General features: G+C 41.9%; 1 protein-coding gene across 4 annotated transcripts in view; it reads left to right on the top strand.

Moving 5' to 3' along the window:
* Positions 1 to 20362, top strand: part of lrp4 (low density lipoprotein receptor-related protein 4) — a 109425-nt gene that overhangs the window by 75181 nt on the left and 13882 nt on the right. For all 4 annotated transcript variants that reach the window (XM_085275887.1, XM_085275893.1, XM_085275909.1 and 1 more), the window contains exons 4-18: positions 1055 to 1168; positions 1277 to 1393; positions 1782 to 1910; positions 6579 to 6698; positions 6864 to 6989; positions 7693 to 7818; positions 8466 to 8600; positions 9592 to 9717; positions 10199 to 10429; positions 12290 to 12446; positions 13031 to 13248; positions 17548 to 17724; positions 18940 to 19065; positions 19715 to 19923; positions 20239 to 20320. In XM_085275887.1, coding sequence (XP_085132013.1) covers positions 1055 to 1168; positions 1277 to 1393; positions 1782 to 1910; positions 6579 to 6698; positions 6864 to 6989; positions 7693 to 7818; positions 8466 to 8600; positions 9592 to 9717; positions 10199 to 10429; positions 12290 to 12446; positions 13031 to 13248; positions 17548 to 17724; positions 18940 to 19065; positions 19715 to 19923; positions 20239 to 20320 — 2193 coding nt within the window. The remainder of the gene's footprint in view (positions 1 to 1054; positions 1169 to 1276; positions 1394 to 1781; positions 1911 to 6578; positions 6699 to 6863; positions 6990 to 7692; positions 7819 to 8465; positions 8601 to 9591; positions 9718 to 10198; positions 10430 to 12289; positions 12447 to 13030; positions 13249 to 17547; positions 17725 to 18939; positions 19066 to 19714; positions 19924 to 20238; positions 20321 to 20362) is intronic.

Genomic DNA, 20362 nt, shown 5'->3' on the forward strand with positions numbered 1-20362 from the left:
ATCCAAAATTTGAGCTGGACTAGAAGAATATGCATTAAAGCAACTTTACAGCAGTGTGCCCACAACCATAATGCCTCAGAATCTGCCTCTAAGTCAGATAAAAGTGGGTTAAATCAGTAAAGTGTTCAGTTCTAACACACAGACAAACATACTTTAAATTATATTAGTAACAGACTATAAAATACCAAAATTTGACTGAAACACAAACTTCTTGGATGCTCTGTAATACAGAACAAGCCAGATTATCAAAACTATTTTTTAGTACCAGGCTGTAAACATGTTGCAGTTCTGTAAAGTTGGACGGGAGTGTTTGGGGGCCGTCTCGTTTTTGGAGCCCGTCCCAAGTAGTTGGTTGAGAAATGGCAGCTTTTGGCACATTCACGCTGGCTTCTTTTTCTGGTTCCTGCTTGAAATAACACATCCAGTCCTGGATTTTTAGACAAAAAAAAAAAGTTCTTCAGTTGCAGCTTCACAGCCTCTCTGAATGTTTCCTAACAAATAAGAAAGTAGCCTTTTTGTTAGCTTGGTATTTTTAGGTTGAAATGCAACGATCATTTTAAGGCTTTTATGCAGTTTGAGTAATAAATCAAACATTTGACTTTTTTCTTCCATGAAAGCTCGTCTCTATTAACATCCACTTTAACCATCATGTATCCAGCTAGAGCCAATTTTGGTTTTTTTTTATTTTTAAGGTTTTATTTTGTGCCTTTTGTGAGGTGTTGAAAATGTGCTTTGTAAAAGGAAATTTATTATAGCTGTAACACAGACCACTTTACACAACCTTATCGCTTACTGTGTTGCAATGCGTGTAAATTAGAGATTTTCATATTGAGCAACAAGACATTCAGCCTGAAAGCTTCACAGTCACAGACCTGCAGTGTTCTGAAAGATCCGCCTGTTTATGGAGGGCTTTTTTTTTTTCTGCACAGCTTTTTGCTCTTAGTTTGACTCAAAGAATTAGAGTTGCCCAGATTTCAGGGTAGCTTTAGTGTCTTTTCATTGTGTCTGTGTTATATGGTGTTCTGAAGTCTGTCACTTTTTTCTGCCTGCATAGCTCCCAGGGAGTGTGAGGAGGACGAGTTTCACTGTCAAAACGGCTACTGTATTCGCAGCCTCTGGCACTGTGATGGCGACAACGACTGTGGGGACAACAGTGATGAACAGTGTGGTGGGTACACACACAAAGAGGCTCACCTAAGCCCGAGCATGCAAGGCCTTTATTCATTCCGACAGTATTTGTAATAGTATATGAGCCTGTGTGTTCTTTCCATGGCAGACATGCGTAAATGCTCAGACAAGGAGTTCCGCTGCACGGACGGGAGTTGCATTGCTGAGCACTGGTACTGTGATGGAGACACGGACTGTAAAGATGGATCAGATGAGGAAAATTGCCGTAAGTTACTGAGAGAGTATGCACAAGCTTTGTTTTGTAGACACATTGACAGGCCAGCTTATATTTGTAGGGCATCATCCACGATAACTCAAGTCAGATCAGAGTGATGGTACACTGCAGCATGTAAAGTCAAAATTGTGGCCTCAGAAAGGGGCAAATATGCTTACCAGTAAAGCTGTATGTAAACCAAGATCTCACAGTAACAAGTTTACCCCAGACCATGTAAATGTGTTCACTGTCTCAATGTAGAGCTGAGCTTCTGCTTCATTTCATGTATAGTTTCTGACAGACTCAGCAAAGTAGCATCAAAACTTCAAAGTGCCTCCGACAGCCAACTGCTGCACCATCTTTTCCAGCATCTGTTTAACATGTCTGCGTGTCTGTGCAGCTTCAGATGTGATGACAGCCACCTGCAGCGTGGAGGAGTTCCAGTGCGCATATGGCCGCTGTATCCTGGACATCTACCACTGTGACGGAGATGATGACTGCGGAGACTGGTCGGATGAATCGGACTGCTGTGAGTTCCCCGTCGCATAGCTAGAAACACACCTGCAGCATTGTAGACGTCAGGGTCTAGTCTCAAACCTCCAGGGGGAAAAAAAGTGTACTTCTTAGACACCAATCCAAGTTTTGGGCAGAAGTAAAGATTTGACAGGAAACGCACTCAGTGTTTAGCTAGGTGATCCAGACCAATCGTGCCTCTCCGGCTGGTGTAAAGAATTGCTGTCATCTGATTACACACACAGGCACAGATAAACATTTCTTAGGATCCCTGCCAGTGATCGTGGCTCTCACTAGACTGTGTTGTGCATGGTGGATGAAGGCAAAGCTCTTTCCGTTTTCTCTTCCCTCTCCTTCCTTTTATTCTCTGCCTTTCCTCTGAGTGCAACTCAGATTCATGTGTTACAGCTTCCTGCACTAGTTCAGCTGGAGTTTAAAAGTACATTAAAGGCTCATCTGAACAGGAAGTTTAACATCCATCATTTTTAGTGGTTACACCGACCGAGTCTGTTCCAAACTGGGCTCAGATACTGAACGCTGACAGTTAAAGCATGGTGCAGTATAGGGCTGCGCGATATGACCAAAATCTCATATCCCGATATAAGACATCTATCGTCCCGTGTTTTAACCGATGCATGAAACTATACATTTTAGACATAAGTTGTGAGTATTTATTACATGGCATGCTACGGGGAAAAGCCTGTTCTAACGTTTGAGTCTAAGATTTATTTTTTAGCATCTGGCGGCTCTTTTTTAATTCTCATCCGTAAATAATCTGCTCTTTCACGTGATTCAGTTTATTTTGAAAAATCTCAACAGGATCTTGAGCTTTATTGTGAAAGGTTTATGTAGAACATAAACAAGCGGACACGCGATGGTGTTACTGTCGTTGTTGCTAACCACAATGCATAAAAACAGGCGCTTGTCCGTCCGTAGTGTGGTTATATAAAATATAAGAGAAAGAGAGAACTTTAAGAAATTAATATAGCCACTACAGTGACCATCAAAACGATGAAAAAATATTGCCGTAAACAGTTTATTTTGCGACACCACGAAACAAATGATAGCGTAAAATGAAACGATAGACGTTTTTATATCGTCATCCGATATATATCGTTATAAAGTAAAGTAAAGTAAAGTTTATATCGAACAGCCCTAGTGCAGTAAAACATCTGTAAAAGAGATGCAGCATGTAACTGATGTTGCTTCAACTACTGGTTATTTTGATAATTTGACTTGAGTATTATTTGTTTTTGTCCATTAATACTAATAACAGAAAATGATGGCTGTCTAAGAATCAAATGATTTCCCATTTATAAGTGAGAATACATCTTGTGTAATTGCACTGAAGTTGTTCCAGAAGGTACTGAAACCACAAACAGCCATAAAGTTTCAGTCCATTTAACTCAAATTGGTCAAGGTGACGCCTTTCACACCGCCAGCAGCTACCACTGCTCTACCTGCACCTGTTGCTCAAAGCAACCAAATATATGGTGGCCCTGAGAGGTCACACGGGCCGCAACTTAGGAAAACACCAAAAAATATAAAAAAAAAAAAAAGAGGGAAAAAAATCACAAAATAAAATTAAAGTGTTTGTGGGGAAACATGAATGTGACGGACCATCTGCAGAAGTGACAGAAACCAAAGCGCTGAGAAGCTTAAAAGAAGCGCAGGGTTATCAAATGTATGTTTTAATCACATGAGTCATATAGTACTATAGATACACATTTTCTTTCAGCCATTTACTGTTAGCTTGTCACTTCCATGATGTTTTTGTGTCCCCAGAAACACTAAAGAGCTGTTAGGAAGTGGCATTTTTGCCATAGTTGAGGTTGATAAGGTGGGTATTTTACCATTGGATTTGATGCAAAGTGACTCTACAGAAGAAGAAAAAAATGTGAATTGTTGATTCACTGTCTGTAATCTTGAAAGCTGATTCTTTGATAATAGTGTTTATGTGTTGTAAGAAAGGCCCTCTGATAGCTGCACGAAAATTGAGCTTCATTGTAAAACACTGAGTGCTGATTTCACATCCCGACGTTCTGTTGATGGCAGGTTGGGCTCAGGAACAGCTGTTGCTCGACAGCCTGTGTCATAACTGGAAAGCACTCTGTTAGATCTGTGCTGTCACTGTATCTCTCTCTCTTTCTCGATCACACGCACCCACACACACACACGCTCACACACACACACGCAGAGGGAAGCCACAGTCCTGACATAGACTATCATGTTTCGTTCGCCTCGCTCCAGAGACGCTGCCTGCTGCTGACTAATCTCTCGGCTTCTCCCCTCCCTGTTCCCTTGTCTCCGATTTCTCACGTTCATTTGCTCATCATCTTTTAACTGCCCACCACATCCAGCTCTTTCACAGACACATGCGCTCGAGCCCAGTGGTTTCCCCCCACTTTGATGTGTTTATCTGCAGCGCAATAAGCACGGCTTCAAAGTTTTGCAACATCGTTTGATCATCTGTAAGGTCAAATTATTCAACTGAGCAGCTCTCTGTTTTTTCCTCTCATCTCCTCCCACATCCAGGTTTTTTAATTGCTGCCTCACTTTTGAAGTGTTGAACTTTTTTCGAAAGTTGAGCTGGCATCAAAGCGTATTTGAAAGGGGGGGGGGGAAAGCACAAAAGGGGCAGCAGAAAGACCTTAAGAAATACTTTAGATAACTGTGTGTAGGAAATACAGAGGCACATAACAGATCTAAATGAACAAAGTGTTGTTCAAGGTTTGTTTCAGGTCCTCGCTGATGATTGCGTGTCCCCTGTGGCTGTCCTTCACTCTCACACTGCCTGTTATTCTTCCTGTTTTATTTATTTATTTCTGACTCAGAATGGTTCAGGGCGAGAGCGTTCTTTTTTTCTTTTTAGTAATTTAAGTCCTAGTAAATTCTGTTTTATGCTGTAGTTTGTACACAAACACACACACACACACTTAGACAGAGAAGGCATTTCTGAGAGGCATAAGACAGCCCATCCTCAGACAGCATTCCTTGGCACGGACTCTCCAGACACATGAAGGGCGCTTTGTTAGAGAAGTCGACACTCTCTCTCACTCCCTCTCTCCCCCTTATGTGAATACACACACACACACACCCAAAAGAGATCACACTTGCAAGCCTCGTTACCACTGATGCCGCTTTGGGCTGCGTGGCTGAGCAGATGAAAGAGCTCAGTTGCTGTTTTTGTGTGCATGTGTGCGCGAGGGAGAGAATAAGAGATAGACAAGAAAAGGGGGGATGAATCATTTGGGTGTGTGCGCGGGTGTCGGTGTGCTAGTTGGTGTCCCACGCTAATTCCCTTGGCCAATAAGTCTCTCTCTCTCAGCTTCTCTCTTGTGGGAAAGCCACCTGCTGTTTTGATCGTTTCTTGCCCAGCTGACAGGCCTGCACAGCGTTGCTAGAAACTGTCTTGACTCACATGCCTGCTGTAGCTTCGATGGGAGCCGACTCGTCCTGTCATGAGGAAACGCGTCGAAGAAATACACACACGCTCACACACGGATGAAGGGTTTAAGATGCTTATGTCTGATTCAGCTTTAATCTTCTCATCCACCTCCGTCGTCATCTGCTGCCAGTTTGAGCTTCACTTTGATCTGATCACATGTAGCGATGATGGTGGGTGATTTAAAGGTGGGACATTTATGATCTCCGCTTAGAGATGATCATGCAGCAGCTTAAGTAAGCAGATCTAATTACTATATGTGGGAAAAGTAATATATGTTTAGGTATGTGGAATGCGCTCAGAGAAGATAGAGTAAAAATGTTTATTCTGTGATCTTGTGACAAAACTTTCACTCTTCAAAGGTGCATAAGTGGGATCAGACATGGTGCAAACTTGTAGATGACTTACTTTTCCAAAATAAACAAAAGGGTACCAAAAGAGACCTGATCTGAATAGACTAAAAGGTAATGGGATCAAAATTTGGTCAACCTGAACACACCACAATGCTTGTTAGTATGTGTCATTATCTGTCGATGAACCTGTGATTGCTGATATATTTGCAGAGTTGTGGTTGCAGAACGACCTCTCGGAAGTATGGAGAAACAATAAGAGGGCTACTTTAGCCAGAGAAGGTGCTCTGACAGTGAACTAGTGCTTTGTTATGCAATACTTGACAGCATTTGTACCATGTCAGTTCTGCGTGGCACTGCATTTGTGGCAGAACAAATTTCCATCAGTGTCTTTGTATGACTGTAGCTGAATACAGCAGGAATGAAGAAAAGCACCACCTTGAGGCGCTACTGAGCATTTGTGGCGTGCAAGTAAAGTACAAATACGCAAAAAAAGAACTCCGCTGACAGCTAAGGTGACCTATCCGCTGTCGCTAGTCTCACTTTGTGTCGTCACTATGCAGGATTTTTAGAACTTTATCCCACATGTTGAGACAGCATCTTACATGTTTCTTGGCCCTCATCAAATTAAAACATGCAAGTCTCACACAAAAGGCATGACTCAAAAAGGTGATTATTTAATAAGAAATTAAACAGCTGGACTTACCAGTGGTTATAATACAGGGATGTTCAAAGACTGTCATACCATTAAAAACGAGCCTCCTTTTCATGCTTGCTATAGCAAGGAAGTGGACCTGTAACCTGCACAGTTTGTGTATATTTTTATATATTTTTTAGATTTATATATAACTCCAGGCTAAATCAGTTATATATATGTGTGTTTATTTAGCTTCACATCAGCCATGCAGATCAGTGGAATTCATGTGCAGCAGCGGGATGTGCATCAATGCTGCATGGAGGTGCGATGGCGAGCACGACTGTGACGACCGTTCAGATGAGAAGAACTGCAGTGAGTAGCCGGTGTCCAGAATTAATGAACAAATCAGTTAAAAATTAATCATTTCTTCTTTTTCCGTCATTATTTCAAAAAAGCATTCACCCATAATGACTGAAGTCCTAATGACTGATCTAAAACTATAAGAGTAATATATATGTTTATGTGCGTCTCCTGCAGCCACGTCCATGTGCACGGCCGACCAGTTCCGCTGTGGAACTGGACGCTGTGTCCGGTTGTCATGGAGATGCGATGGCGAGGACGACTGCTCGGATCGCAGCGATGAAGAGGGCTGTGAGAAAACTGGTAAGGCTCTGGTTGTTATCTTGTTTTCAGCCGCTAAAAATAGTACAAGCTTCAACAGTAACCATGACAACAGCTCTGAACAGCCCTCTGCTGAGAAACTTCTCTGTTGGGAAACACAGTTGCATTTTAAAAAAAGGAAAAAAGTTCAGTTTTTTTTTTTTCTTTTTTGGTCTGTTCCTTCACTGTGCTGTGGAAAGACGAACCGCAGAGACAGGCCTGTGTATTGTGATTAAAATAACAGTGAACAGGCAGCGAGGGGGAAAAAGCTAGATGGAAACTTTTTATTCTGTTTTTGGATACTATCCACCAATAAAAGGAAGCATGGCGATAAAGAAGTTCAGCTTTGCAGGAAACCTGTGAATACCTGAAATGTTTCTTTTATTGCTCATCACACCATTTTATTCATATTTAATGATCTATTCAAATCCATTGTGTCATTTTTAAACCTGCTTATGTGCATCATAGTCCATGCACAGTCACCTGTTGTTCATGCTTGCATGTTACATAGGGTACACACGCACACACAACATTAAATACGTACATACATGGGACTTAAACCACAACAGGGAATTAAAGACATGGCAGGCAACTGACTGTCACAACCATAGCACATACTATTTAGATATTTAAGGGAGAACTACTTGGATAAATATGGCGTAGAAAAGTGTTTCACTTATCAGATCTGTGTTGTATCTCCTCACAGACAGTCCTCCATGTGCCCCTGATCAGTTCCAGTGTGGGAATGGCCGTTGTATAGGCCTGCGGAAGGTTTGCAATGAGGTCAATGATTGTGGTGACGGGACTGATGAACACCCACACCATGACTGCCGTAAGTGTAAGAATGGTGACATCGGCATCTGGACACCAATATGACGATTACATAATAGTTTAAAGAGTTTAAAGGCAGATAGCAATGACGACATTTGGTATCCAGTGCATCAGTCGATAGTTTTTTTTCTTTAGACACAAGAATGATAAACAGATTTACCTAACATTTGTTATGTGAAGTTATATATGAGTCCTTACTAAGATAATATTAAATTGTAGAAATGATCTTATTTTATTGTTACAATAAATTATGGAACACTGGTAACATGTTTGAAGGATGTTTCTGTGTCTTCTCTTTACTTTTTACATTTATTGGTCTGCCATTATAAATACAAATACCGATTTCATCAAGGTAAAATGTAGTCCTAATGCTGACTCGGTGAGATGACGCTGTCAACAGAAACCATTGGAACAGCTGAGGGTGTATAATAAATGCTCACATAAATTTTAACAGCAGTTTATACTGTATATGTTGACCTGGGCCAGCCTGATTGCCATCGCCATCCACGGGCCTAGCTGCTTGTGTGTCTAAAATATTTTAAGGCCCAACAGTAGATGAGTCAGACACTTTTTATAGTGTGCGGCTGTATTTATACTGAGCTAGGATGCTGTGTTTATGTTCCTGTAATGTTTCTGTGTTGTGCGCAGGGCCACGCTCCAACGAGGGCAACTGTAACCAGAATAACGGAGGCTGCTCCCAGAAGTGTCAGATGGTGAGAGGACTGGTCCAGTGCACCTGTCACACTGGATACCGACTGATGGACGACGGCAAAACCTGCCAGGGTAACACTGGCTTGCTTGCTTGCGCGTGTGTGTTGGAGAGAGAGACAGCAGAGTGAAAGTGAGTGAGCAGGTTGTAGCAAGTGTTAATATTCATGACCTCTGCAGAGTTTGACAATTGGCCAGTTGCTACTTTGTGTTAAACATCTGATAGCTTCACTGACTTCCTACATGTGACAGTGCTTTGAGAATTGTTCTCAGTTTGCTACAACTCTACTCCCTCACTCCACTCATTCAACGTGCACTTCTTTTATAGCCTGAAGATGGTCTTTTGGAAATTGGTAATATAATTTACACATTAGGAACTAAACCAGTCATATAATTTGGTTAAGCTAAGCCTTTTCTTTTGCCAAGCATAGATGATTAAATTGTACAGAGAGACTCCAAGCTATCAACTGAATTAGAGGTGTCTGGGGAAAACGAATCAACAAATAAGCAACCAACCCAAAACTGAAAGTAGAATACAGATCCTGACTGAGTGAATTAAGCAAACCTATAAAAACTACAACTTTGCTCTACTTGTCCTGCCTTTAACTTCCTAAATACGGCCAGGGATTGAAGTTCATTAGTCCAGTCAGTCAGTTTTGCAATTTGTTAGCAGGGTTGTTTTCCAAAAGTATGAAGAAATTTCGCTGGAATTTCACAAGAATTTTCTCTTTGGGCTGGAAAGTTATTGATGACTGTTTGGTCTTCTTCTAATCTTGGATTTCTGCCACTAGCTAAACATTTTATTTGCCAGAACTTCCAAATCATGAAGATACATTCAAATCTACTCGATGTATTTTTTCCAGCTTCCAACAGTTAGTGTGCATGCATGTTGTGAAACTGATTTAGATAAAGGCTTGAAAACTAAAATGATGTACATATGCTCCAAAAGCATCAATGAATTTTCCCTTTCTGCACAATGTGTGACATTGTTAATACTGTGGGAGATAAGACACCAACATCTATATGTCCCTCCCCTCCCTTCTTCTGTCTCTGTGGTCTGTTCCAGATGTGGATGAGTGTGCTGAAGAAGGCTACTGCAGTCAGGGCTGTACCAACACAGAGGGGGGCTTCCAGTGCTGGTGTGTTCAGGGCTACGAGCTCCGACCTGACAAGCGCAGCTGCAAAGCTCTGGGTACGAATGACTGGACTGTGTTTCATCCCTGACATGTGACCGCAGAGAGCTGTCGTGGTTTGACTTCTAATAAAAGTACAGTTGCATAGTGTTTGTACGTGTTTCAGCAGTAACTATATCCGCTGCTCTGTTGCCGGGTCTTGGACTTGCATTGAGGTCACCTCATTCGGAGGGTCTGGACTCAATTTAGATATGCTGCATAGGTAGAGGGCAGACCTGGTGCAGCAGCACATCAATCTGCTGCGGTCCAGAGTTAAATGCAGGTCAGACATGTCTGTCACACAGCTGCTGCAACCCAGACCTTTATATCCAGTCAGATTAATGCTTTGTCTCATTTAAAGTGACCTTTTGTCCTAACTGAATTTTCTTTATCTCTCTTGTGTGTAGTTACTTGCCAATTTTAACCTGCCAACCTTTGCTTCTCCTTTTCACTTTAACACACGTCAACTCCATTCACGTCCCTCTTTCTTCCTCCCTTTAGGTCCCGAGCCAGTGCTGCTGTTTGCCAACCGCATCGATATCCGTCAGGTTTTGCCACATCGCTCCGAGTACACCTTGCTGCTCAACAACCTGGAAAACGCCATCGCTCTGGACTTCCATCATAGTCTTGAACTAGTCTTCTGGTCAGATGTGACTCTGGACCGCATCATGAAAGCTAACCTCAACGGCTCCAATGTGGAGGAGGTCGTCTCCACCGGTCTGGAGAGCCCAGGTGGGTACAACAGCTAATGGGATGCAGGTTCAGATGTAGGACAACAGACTCATTTATCATGTTTCCAATTTATTGGACTCTGCTGCTTTCTGTCCAACTATACTCTGCCCCACTCTACTTCATTCATCACCTTATTCATAAATGAGTTAAGCAACATAACATCAATACTGGTGAAACTTGAAAGTCTTTGGTGCTTTCTTCTTGTCTTTTTAATTTATAGTTTCTCTCTGGTTCCTTTATTTCTAACCCTGACCCTCCTTTTCTATTTCAATCTGTGTTTTTTGTATACATATTTGTGTTCGTTACATTTTGTCTTATTCTGTCATATTTAATCTCTTTCACCACTAAATTTTCTAAAAAAACATTATTTGCTTTCTTTAAAGTTAAAAGGATCATCATCTAGCACACGTGTTGTGCATGTAGCTAGAGTCATATTAGATTTATCTTAGCCTACCATAATCGCTTAAAACAGAGAAAAGGCTAGCCTGACAGGCTTACAACTCACCAGCTAACACACTGTATCTTATGTATTTAACTTGTCCTAGTAGTATCAGTTATGCAGTTTTTATTTCATAATCATGATTTATTCTTTCTACTGATACAGTAGTATCGTGATTCTCGCTGTACCAGAGGTTAGCTGTGATTACAGTCAGGCTACAAAGGCAAATCTGCTGCTACATCCTTTCTTGATTTTGTTTTGATTTTTTTGCTACATCATGACATTGATTTAGCTGGTTTTAAAGCTGCACTAGTGACACCACAATGTCTTGCTAGCTAAAGCGTTTGAACCTGAGAGGCAGATGATGTCTGAACAGGTTGTATGAGTCGGTTTTAGAGAAAGAAAAAAAAAAAACATGGAAAGGAGTAATTTGCCTAATAGTTTTGTTTAATTGGCTTAAAAAGTCCACATCTATATTAGTTTTTAATTGTTATGAATTCAGTTTATTTACACAGCAATTCAATTAAATTCAGTTTTATTTATACTGCGCCAAATCACAGCAACACTTGCCTCAAGGTGCTCAAGGTGTAAGGTAGTAATACATAAAGAGAAAAAAACAACAATCATATGACCCCCTATGAGTAAGCACTTTGGTAACATTGGGAAGGAAAAAATCCCTTTTAACAGGAAGAAACCTCCGGCCGTCCATCTGCCGCGACTGGTATGATATGCAAATTGGCTCAAGAGTTGGCAGTTTGTCTTGTAATTGGAAGTTTGCCGGTTCGAGTCCCGGCTCGGACAGTCTCGGTCGTTATGTCCTTGGGCAAGACCCTTCAACTACCGCCTGCTGGTGATGGCCAGAGGGGCCGATGGCGCGATATGGCAGCCTCGCTTCTGTCTGTCTGCCCCAGGGCAGCTGTGGCTACAACTGTAGCTGCCTCCACCAGTGTGTGAATGTGAGAGTGAATGAATAGTGGAATTGTAAAGCGCTTTGAGGGTCTCAAAAAGCGCTATATAAATGCAATCCATTATTATTATTGTTATTATTATTTTTCACACCATTTGGCTTCAGTCCAACAGAGGTCCTTCAACCCACTCATCAAGAAATAGTTCTGCACCTTGATCCCAGTAAATCCACAACTTTGACTTTGTTCACTGGATTTTTTTTTTTTTTGAGATTTATAAAAAGAGACATTATAATAGGTGATGAAGGTTTATTAGATTAACTATTAGCAAGATGATAGATGTTCTACCAGCAGAACACTTTCAAAAATAAGAACTAACAGCTACACAAATAATTATCAGACAATGCAAATTGAAAAAGCTAGAGTATGCATTGCTTGTGTCTACTTGTAACATTAGTAACAAAATATTGGTTCATACTTAAACCAAACTCAGAATGTTCTTCTCTCCTTTTAAAGGTGGACTGGCCATAGACTGGATCCATGACAAGTTATACTGGACAGACTCTGGGACGTCCCGTATTGAGGTGGCAAACCTGGATGGGACACACCGCAAAGTACTGATCTGGCAGAACATGGAGAAGCCCAGAGCCATTGCACTGCACCCCATAGAGGGGTACGAGTCCAAACACACGCACGCACATGCAGTCTATAATTCACCACAGATGTACACACACTCATATATACATATCCCCTCTGGATGTGTCCCAGTTGTAGTGTAGCAGCAGAGCAGGGATTAACGTTTGGCGGCACAGCCATACCCACAGGCAAGCATCTGTGTGGAACAAGTCTTTCATGAAAGGGGCAGCAGCTAAGTGTGTTTTCTTCCTAGCTTTCATGAGCTGCAGTGGCAAGAGAGAGTTTTGGATGAACCCCCAGAGAAATATAAAGCTAGAAAACTCATTCAGCTTATTAGGTTGCTCATTTGCATGGGATAATTGAAAATTATATTTTAAAAAAGAGTGTATCCTCCCTCTGAGCCCGGACAGAACAGATGAATGCTGATGGGGAGGACATGAATGATGAGGACAGAGGAGACTTTTCTTGTTAAATCAGGCATCTGTTGTGTCTAGAATCCTGACAGCCGTCTGCTTGCCTCTTGTCTTTAATGGACACCATGACTATCAGCTAATTTACACCCATCTAGTCTGCCGCTGTGAACAAACAAACTGAGCGTGATTGCCCCATTTTTCTTTTCAGTAAGATCTACTGGACCGACTGGGGTAACACACCTCGCATCGAGTACTCCAACATGGACGGCTCAAACCGCCGTGTCATAGCAGACACACACCTGTTCTGGCCCAACGGCCTCACCATAGACTACGCTGGCCGCCGCATGTACTGGGTGGATGCCAAGCACCATGTCATTGAGAGAGCTGACCTGGACGGACGCAACCGCAAGGCCGTCATCAGCCAAGGTACACTCCTAGTCTTGACTGTTACGCACGTTTGCTGGAGCTAGCTTAGTTGCCTAAAGAGTGGGGCTGCAAAGTCAAAAGCTTTACCCAAAAATGATGGGCCTCTTGAGCAGCCTTGCTTTCAGCTCCTTACCTGTTTATTCCTGCTGTGGCTGGTTCTTCTTCCTCTGTAAGTGACCAGGTTTAAGGATGGCAACGTTTTACATTTAAGCACTTTCGAGTGACTAATTTCAGCAGTTAAGACAACATAACTGCCAAGTGTAAGTACATGTGAAGTGAAAAACACACAAATTATGTTTGGACCAGAAGCTCAACAGTAGATTCAAGCTTCAACAGATTCAAAAAGTTTTCATTTTTGCCACCAGAGTGAATAGGATCGATAATGCACAAGTCTTTAAAGGAGTTCTTCAAACTGGAATGACTCACATACTGCTCATAATTCATATGACCTCACAAGCTGCTGAAGGATTCTTTTTTCTTCTTTTTTATTAAAAGCTCTGAGAGAGGCTGGAGAAACAGAAGAGATGCTGTATGTGGTGCGCAGAGGTCTGGCTGGAATTCAGGCTCTCATTCTCAATTTTCATTAATTATCACACTCACGCTAAGAAACACACATGCGGTAAACAAAGGGATGGATGTCGGATGTAGCACGCTGATGCCTCATTACTCCATTATGCCATGTGGCGTTAATCAAAAACATATTTCCATTAAAGAGCACATGTGGTTACCGCTGAAGTGTAGACACACACACACACACACACACACACAATCTATAAATGACGACGTAAAGCCAAATGTGTGGCTCTGTTTATGTTCTTGGTTCCAACTGAGAAGTGCATATGCACACTAAAAGTGGAGCTCTTGCAGTGTAAGCAGGCAGGGTTCTCTCTCTCTCTCTCTCTCTCTCTCTCTCTCTCTCTCACTCACTCACTCACTCACTCACTCACTCACTCACTCACTCACTCACTCCCACACGCACACACACATGCACACACACACACCAGCTTATTAGATTTATGGGTGGGACTCTAAAGTCCGCAAGCATTTGGACAGTCACAGTTTTATAGGACATGAGATTCAAAATTTGCTGGTTTTTTTTAATATAAAGGTTAGGCAATTTGCAGCGATTACACAACACAAGTTGAATCAGGATGAGTGCAGGTCTCAGCTGACAGTCACTTTCAATTTGGGGATTTTTTTTCCGCTGATGAACTAAAAAGTGTGGAATCAGTGATGATGAAGAGGGTTTAAGAGTTTGAAAAGAGAGAGAGAGAGTGGCAGGGGGACTGTTTGATGAGTGTGTGTGTATATGTGTGTATGTGCACACCATCAGCCCTTTGAGCTCTCCTTAATGATGTGTGCTCTCAGGATAAAAGGCTGTAATTGGCCCTGTCCTTCCTCCACAGCCTCTGTTTGCTCAGACAACACACAGGACAAAATAGGACATTTGTGTGTGTCTTTGAGTGTGTGCATGGTTACATTCTGAGCCACTACGTCAAGGAATGTTAACAAGCATTTATCTCTCTGAACCTATAGTTCTGTGTGTGTGTGTGTGTGTGTGTGTGTGTGTGTGTACACACTATCTGGATTTCTGCCAGCTCCTCTGTAACTGGAATTGGAGCATAGGCGGTTGTCACGGTAATCACCACTATCCTGTCTGCACACCTGTACACCACGAGGTAGGGAACAGGAAGAGATAGGGTATTGCATACTTGTGTGCTGGTGGGGGAGTGTTTATATTTTTTGTCTGGACTCGACAAATGCACAATGCTGTATGGCAGAAGACTGGACATTTAATATACCCAATAGGGTATATGTAGGTAGACTTAAATTAAACTATGAAATAATGGCCCCTGTGGACAGCACTTTAGTTCACAGGTATGAATTAAATTTAATATCTATAGCGCTATATCACAACTACAGTAACTTCAGGGTGCTTTAAATTGTAAGGTAAAGACCCAACAGTAATGCAGAGAAAACCCCAACAGTTACCTATGAGCAAGCACTTAGGGACAATGGGAAGGAACGGTCAAGAAGAAAACTCGGGCAGAACCAGGCTCGGGAAGTCGAGCACTTCTGATATGAAGCTTTCTTTTCAGTGGAGGCACAGTATCCACAGTCATACACAGTTGTGATATAACACAACAAGATAATCGGCCTTCAGGTAGCTGCTCTACAGTGTTGACACATGGTATTGAAGACGATAACAGTGGAAGAATTGTATCATTAAATTTAGTTGCAGCACTTTCAGTAAGACATCTACTGTAAGGAAATGTATTTCCTACTGTTGTGTAATCCATCTGTGTTGATATGCATTAGTGCACATGGCAATATATGTTGCTGTCCAAGTGATGTCTTTTTAACCAATGGCCCTACTTGTTTCAGCAAGACAAACCAGATTCTGCTATAATATGGTTCAGCTTTACAGATAAAATGCATTAAAGTGGTATTCCTAATATCACTATAGCTTTTTTTGTTTGTTTGGAAAAACCTAACCCTGAAACTTCCCATCACACTATGGACCAGCGTTCTGTCCAGCCGGAGGCCTTGCTGTGTTGCTGGTGACCTATAACAGGAAGTGAGACATATTCAGGCAAGCTGTGAGAGGAATATGAGGTGCCACGTGTGTTAAAGAGGACATAGCTGTGAAGGCTTGGTGGGATGTTTGATGCCCTGTCCTCCTGCAGCTGCTCCTGCAGCTGTCCTGGGGAGAACAAAAAAGGAGCAGGAGCAGAGATGACAAGGAATGAGCTGATCATATCAAAACAATCATTGAGATGTTGGTGACTAAGAGGAGGGAACTGGGTGTACTATTGTCTCCCTCATGTTGAGATAAGATCAGAAAACACACGTTGAGCCACTATCATTTCACACACACACACCTGGACCTGTTTGAAAAGAAGAGACGAGGGCAAATGTAGAGGTGCTGTTTTATTTTATTTCATTTCTTTTGTTCAGTTTTCTTGAATAAACCTCATCGAACAGTCACACAAAACGCACCCAGATACTCTGATCCTTGTGGCTTATTATCGCTGTGATCTCGCTCCAGTTTTTGACGTTTACCACTTAACATTTCTGCTGTGCCGTACAACACTGTCATTAAACTAGCAACGCTGTTTTTAAAAGCTGTGCGCCAGCACACTCGCCACACCACTGCAGCTCTGTGTGGCAGCAGAAAGCACTTTTTCCATCCGTTCGGCGTGCCCATCCGACTGGGCTTTGCGGCTTCTGTGCTGGAGGAAGATTAAGGCTGGTGAAAGAAAAAGAACATTGATTTGGACAAGTGTGGAGGAGTCACCCTAGTGTGATGTTCCCACAGGAGACATATCTGCACAGGTTCCCCACAAATCAACTATTCGTGTAAGGAACAGAAATAGCCACAGAATTAAAGCCTTGGAGCAAATTTTTCCAACCTTAATAAAAGCAGTTAGCTTTCACGTGTAAACATTAATATCAAGGAGGACTGGAACAACAAATGACACGACTGATTATCCCATTTGCATTTTCTCTTTGTTCTTTTCTCTGCTTTGACGAACTTTGAAGAGGCTTTTCTCAAACAAAGAGATGAAGCCTCGTCAAACAGCTATGCTTGAACTTTGATTTTTAAATATTCAGCCGCAGATGTTCAAGGAAAATCTTCCATTTAAGCAGTGAATCTGAGTGGTTAGTTAGAAAAAAAGGCAAGCTTTTTGTCTTATTGCCAGAGTACTTCTGTTAATACAAAAACAATGTTAAAGATGTTAAAGAGCATTTAGACATCGAGCAGGCATCGATCTCTCCTTCAGAAATCTCACACATATCCTGTCCTGGTTCAATTTTCACTTTAAAATCTGTGAGTAAAGTTTTATTGTGGACACATGAGCAAAACTAGTCTGCATCAGTCTGATCCGGTTTAAGCGTGTTCTCTTACATTCAGTTTCCGGATGGAAAAGTCACATTATGTATGGAAAACCTACGAAGCGCCTCTGGTTTTGGACACTCTTGCCACAACTTAACCAACTACAGAGTGGTTTGAGGCAGTGTAATTGAAAGCAGTTCTAAAATGGGGATGATATGACATCAGCCAAGCCCACAGCTCTGATGTTTGGAGAGTTAGTGGAACAGGCCAAATGTAGCATGTGCGCTTTCCATTCTTTGTGTTAGGACTGAAACTTCATTGAATCATTACTTTGCTTATTATAAATGTGACAAACTCAGCTTCTGTGTTTGGGGGGGTTCTTTTTTCTCTCCTTTTTTTTGTTTGCATAAATGTCATTGTGGACTGTCGCCTTGCTAAACTCTGTTCTTGTCTCTCTTTAGGCCTTCCCCACCCATTTGCCATCACAGTGTTTGAGGACAGCCTCTACTGGACTGACTGGCACACCAAAAGCATCAACAGCGCTAACAAATTCACAGGAAAGAACCAAGAGATAATCCGCAACAAGCTGCACTTTCCCATGGACATCCACACACTGCACCCACAGAGGCAGCCTGCAGGTCAGTATCGGGCTGGGTCAACAGCTGGATACTCAGACTGATGTTTGTTACATATGTACAAAACTTGAAAATGATATTTTTGTTCTCAATAAGGTTTTTGTCTGGTTAAATAAAGGCCTTATCTAGGGATGGGTTGCAGATACACAAACTAAATAGACTATTTTTCACATTTTTCTCTCTGAATTATTAGTTTTTCAGCTGACAGCTGTTTGCAACTTTCTGCAAGGTCACAAAGCAGCAGCTTGAATCAGAACAACCAATAGCATCACAGTGAAACAGCAGAAAACATTGCATTGATCTTGTATTGATTATGTTGCATTTTACCTGTGTAGGTTTTTCTCAGTTGAGACTGTTACTGCAGTTTTGGGTTCATGGATCGGACAGTAACACACAGCAGCAACAGGAAGCTGTGCTAGCTCTTTTGTACATAGCTTCAGCTTGAGTTAAAAGCAAAAGGAAGGAGTCTAGTCTAATCTCATTATATTTGGATATGTTTACTTCCCATTATTTCAGATCTGCCAGTGACTGGCTGGGAGCAATGACTCTCTTTTTAAAGTATCCAAGTTTGCAGCTTGTAGCAGTAGATGATGTGCTAAATGGTGAGCAACAAAACATCAAACACAATATCAGCATTAGAGGAAGGAAGATGAGCTAGTTGAAGGCAGAAATGGGAGACTTATCTGAGGATATCATTGCAGGCAGAAATGAAAAATTTGCCTCACACAGTGGCGAACCCCACCATAGAATGATTTGTTGCACCAGTGTCAAGACCCTGCCGTGAACCGGCCAGTTGATGTGTGTTTTTCATCAGCATGATAGCAAAGACTTTGCTAACAAACCGTGTTGAACTTGACGTCCAGCCAAGAGAAAGTTTTTGTTAACGTGCTGATAAAATACTGCAGCAGCCCCGACACTAACATGAACTGTGAGCTGCCTCCGTGCTGGCAGGGGGAGGTCAGGCACTTTTAGACAAGATTTAGTCAAGTCATGTGAGTTCATGTCTGATCAGAACAAAAGAAAAGCCGACTCAGAACCTAAGTGAACAGAGCCCACACGCTGTGACCTTTTAATGAAAGAGGAGGCAGACATTTTTGGAAGTGTGACTATTTGTTTTGTTGCCCTGGGTTTGAGGAGAAAGTGGATTTGAGGGGTTTTTATTTTTTGAACCACTTTACATGTGATATACTGAGTTGTGTCTGCCTGTCTCTTCTCTAGGTGGCAGGAACCGCTGTGGCACCAACAATGGAGGCTGCAGCCACCTGTGTCTCCCCAGCAACAAGACGTACACCTGTGCTTGTCCCACCGGCTTCAAGAAGGTGGACAGTTACAGCTGTGCCACTGGTGAGTTCCTCCACTGTTTGTTGTGGAAAGTACAGAAATACTGCTAATATTATATTATTATAATTAATATTATATTAATATTATAGTAGTTTTTAGCGGCATCTATTCATACTAAAGTCATTTTTAATAGCCAATAATTTGGAATCTTAAATTAAAAACAAAAAAAAAAAGCTCTGTCTTCTGTTTTGACTAATGAACCGTGTGTTCACACTAATGAAGAGAAAATAATCCTGTAACACATGGTTAATCTGATCAGCCCCACGATTAAGGTGTAGGCTGTCAGAGGAATCAAAATTTCAGATGAAAAATGCCTGTGCAGACAATTATAAGACACCTACTGCATGTAAAGTGAGATCTCATTTAGGGAACATTTAAAGTGAGTTCAAGTGCATGTTATGGTTGAGCAGCTGAAGAAAATTTGAGCTAAAATGCAGCGTTTTCATTTTTTTCCCCACTGTAAAGTCATGCTGCTTGAAATTGAATAAAAAGTATTCTCATGACTCTGTTTAATTATGTTAATGCAGAGGGTGTGATTTGTGATATTAATCAGTGGTTACATGTCTTTGTGGTAGAGCTGTTTTACTGTGTTTAATGCTGACCCCACTGTTGAACCTAGAAGACTGACAGAAGACCTTTGGTCTTTAATCAGGTCTTGACAAGTTCCTGCTTTTTGCCCGAAGGACGGACATCCGACGAATCAGCTTCGACACAGAGGACATGTCCGATGATGTCATTCCTCTGGCTGACGTGCGCAATGCCGTGGCGCTGGACTGGGACTCCAAAGACGGCTACATCTACTGGACAGACGTCACCACCGACTCCATCAACAGAGCACTGTGGAACGGCACCAAGCAGGAGGTCAGTGATACCTGCAGGTTGACTGAACTCAGTACTGCAGTCTCGTCATTTCTCATCTGGCCCATACTTAAAAAAGGAGCAGAGGAGGACGGCAGCAGATTTAGGTTTATACATTACTGCCATCTACTGGGACTGAGGTGAAAGAGCAGCAGCTGGTCATCCTCTGTAGAATGTAGGAGCCTTCAGCACATTCATAACTCACTGCTGCAGGTTTACTACAGAATAACATAAAACAGACATGAAAATATTGCCATCAAAGCAGTAAACAGTAACTGTCAGCATGGATCTGAGCTGATCTTTTTCTTTTTAAAACAGGTGGTGGTGGAAACCAGTCTGGAAAGTCCAGCAGGTTTAGCAATTGACTGGGTGACCAACAAGCTCTACTGGACTGATGCTGGTAAAAAGTCTCATTTCATGTATTCTGACATAAAATATCATT

The sequence above is a fragment of the Mchenga conophoros genome, linkage group LG1, assembly GCF_057382185.1.
Source record: "Mchenga conophoros isolate Kocher_MC1m ecotype Shallow Benthic linkage group LG1, M_conophoros_male_GT1.1, whole genome shotgun sequence".
NCBI lineage: Eukaryota > Metazoa > Chordata > Actinopteri > Cichliformes > Cichlidae > Mchenga > Mchenga conophoros.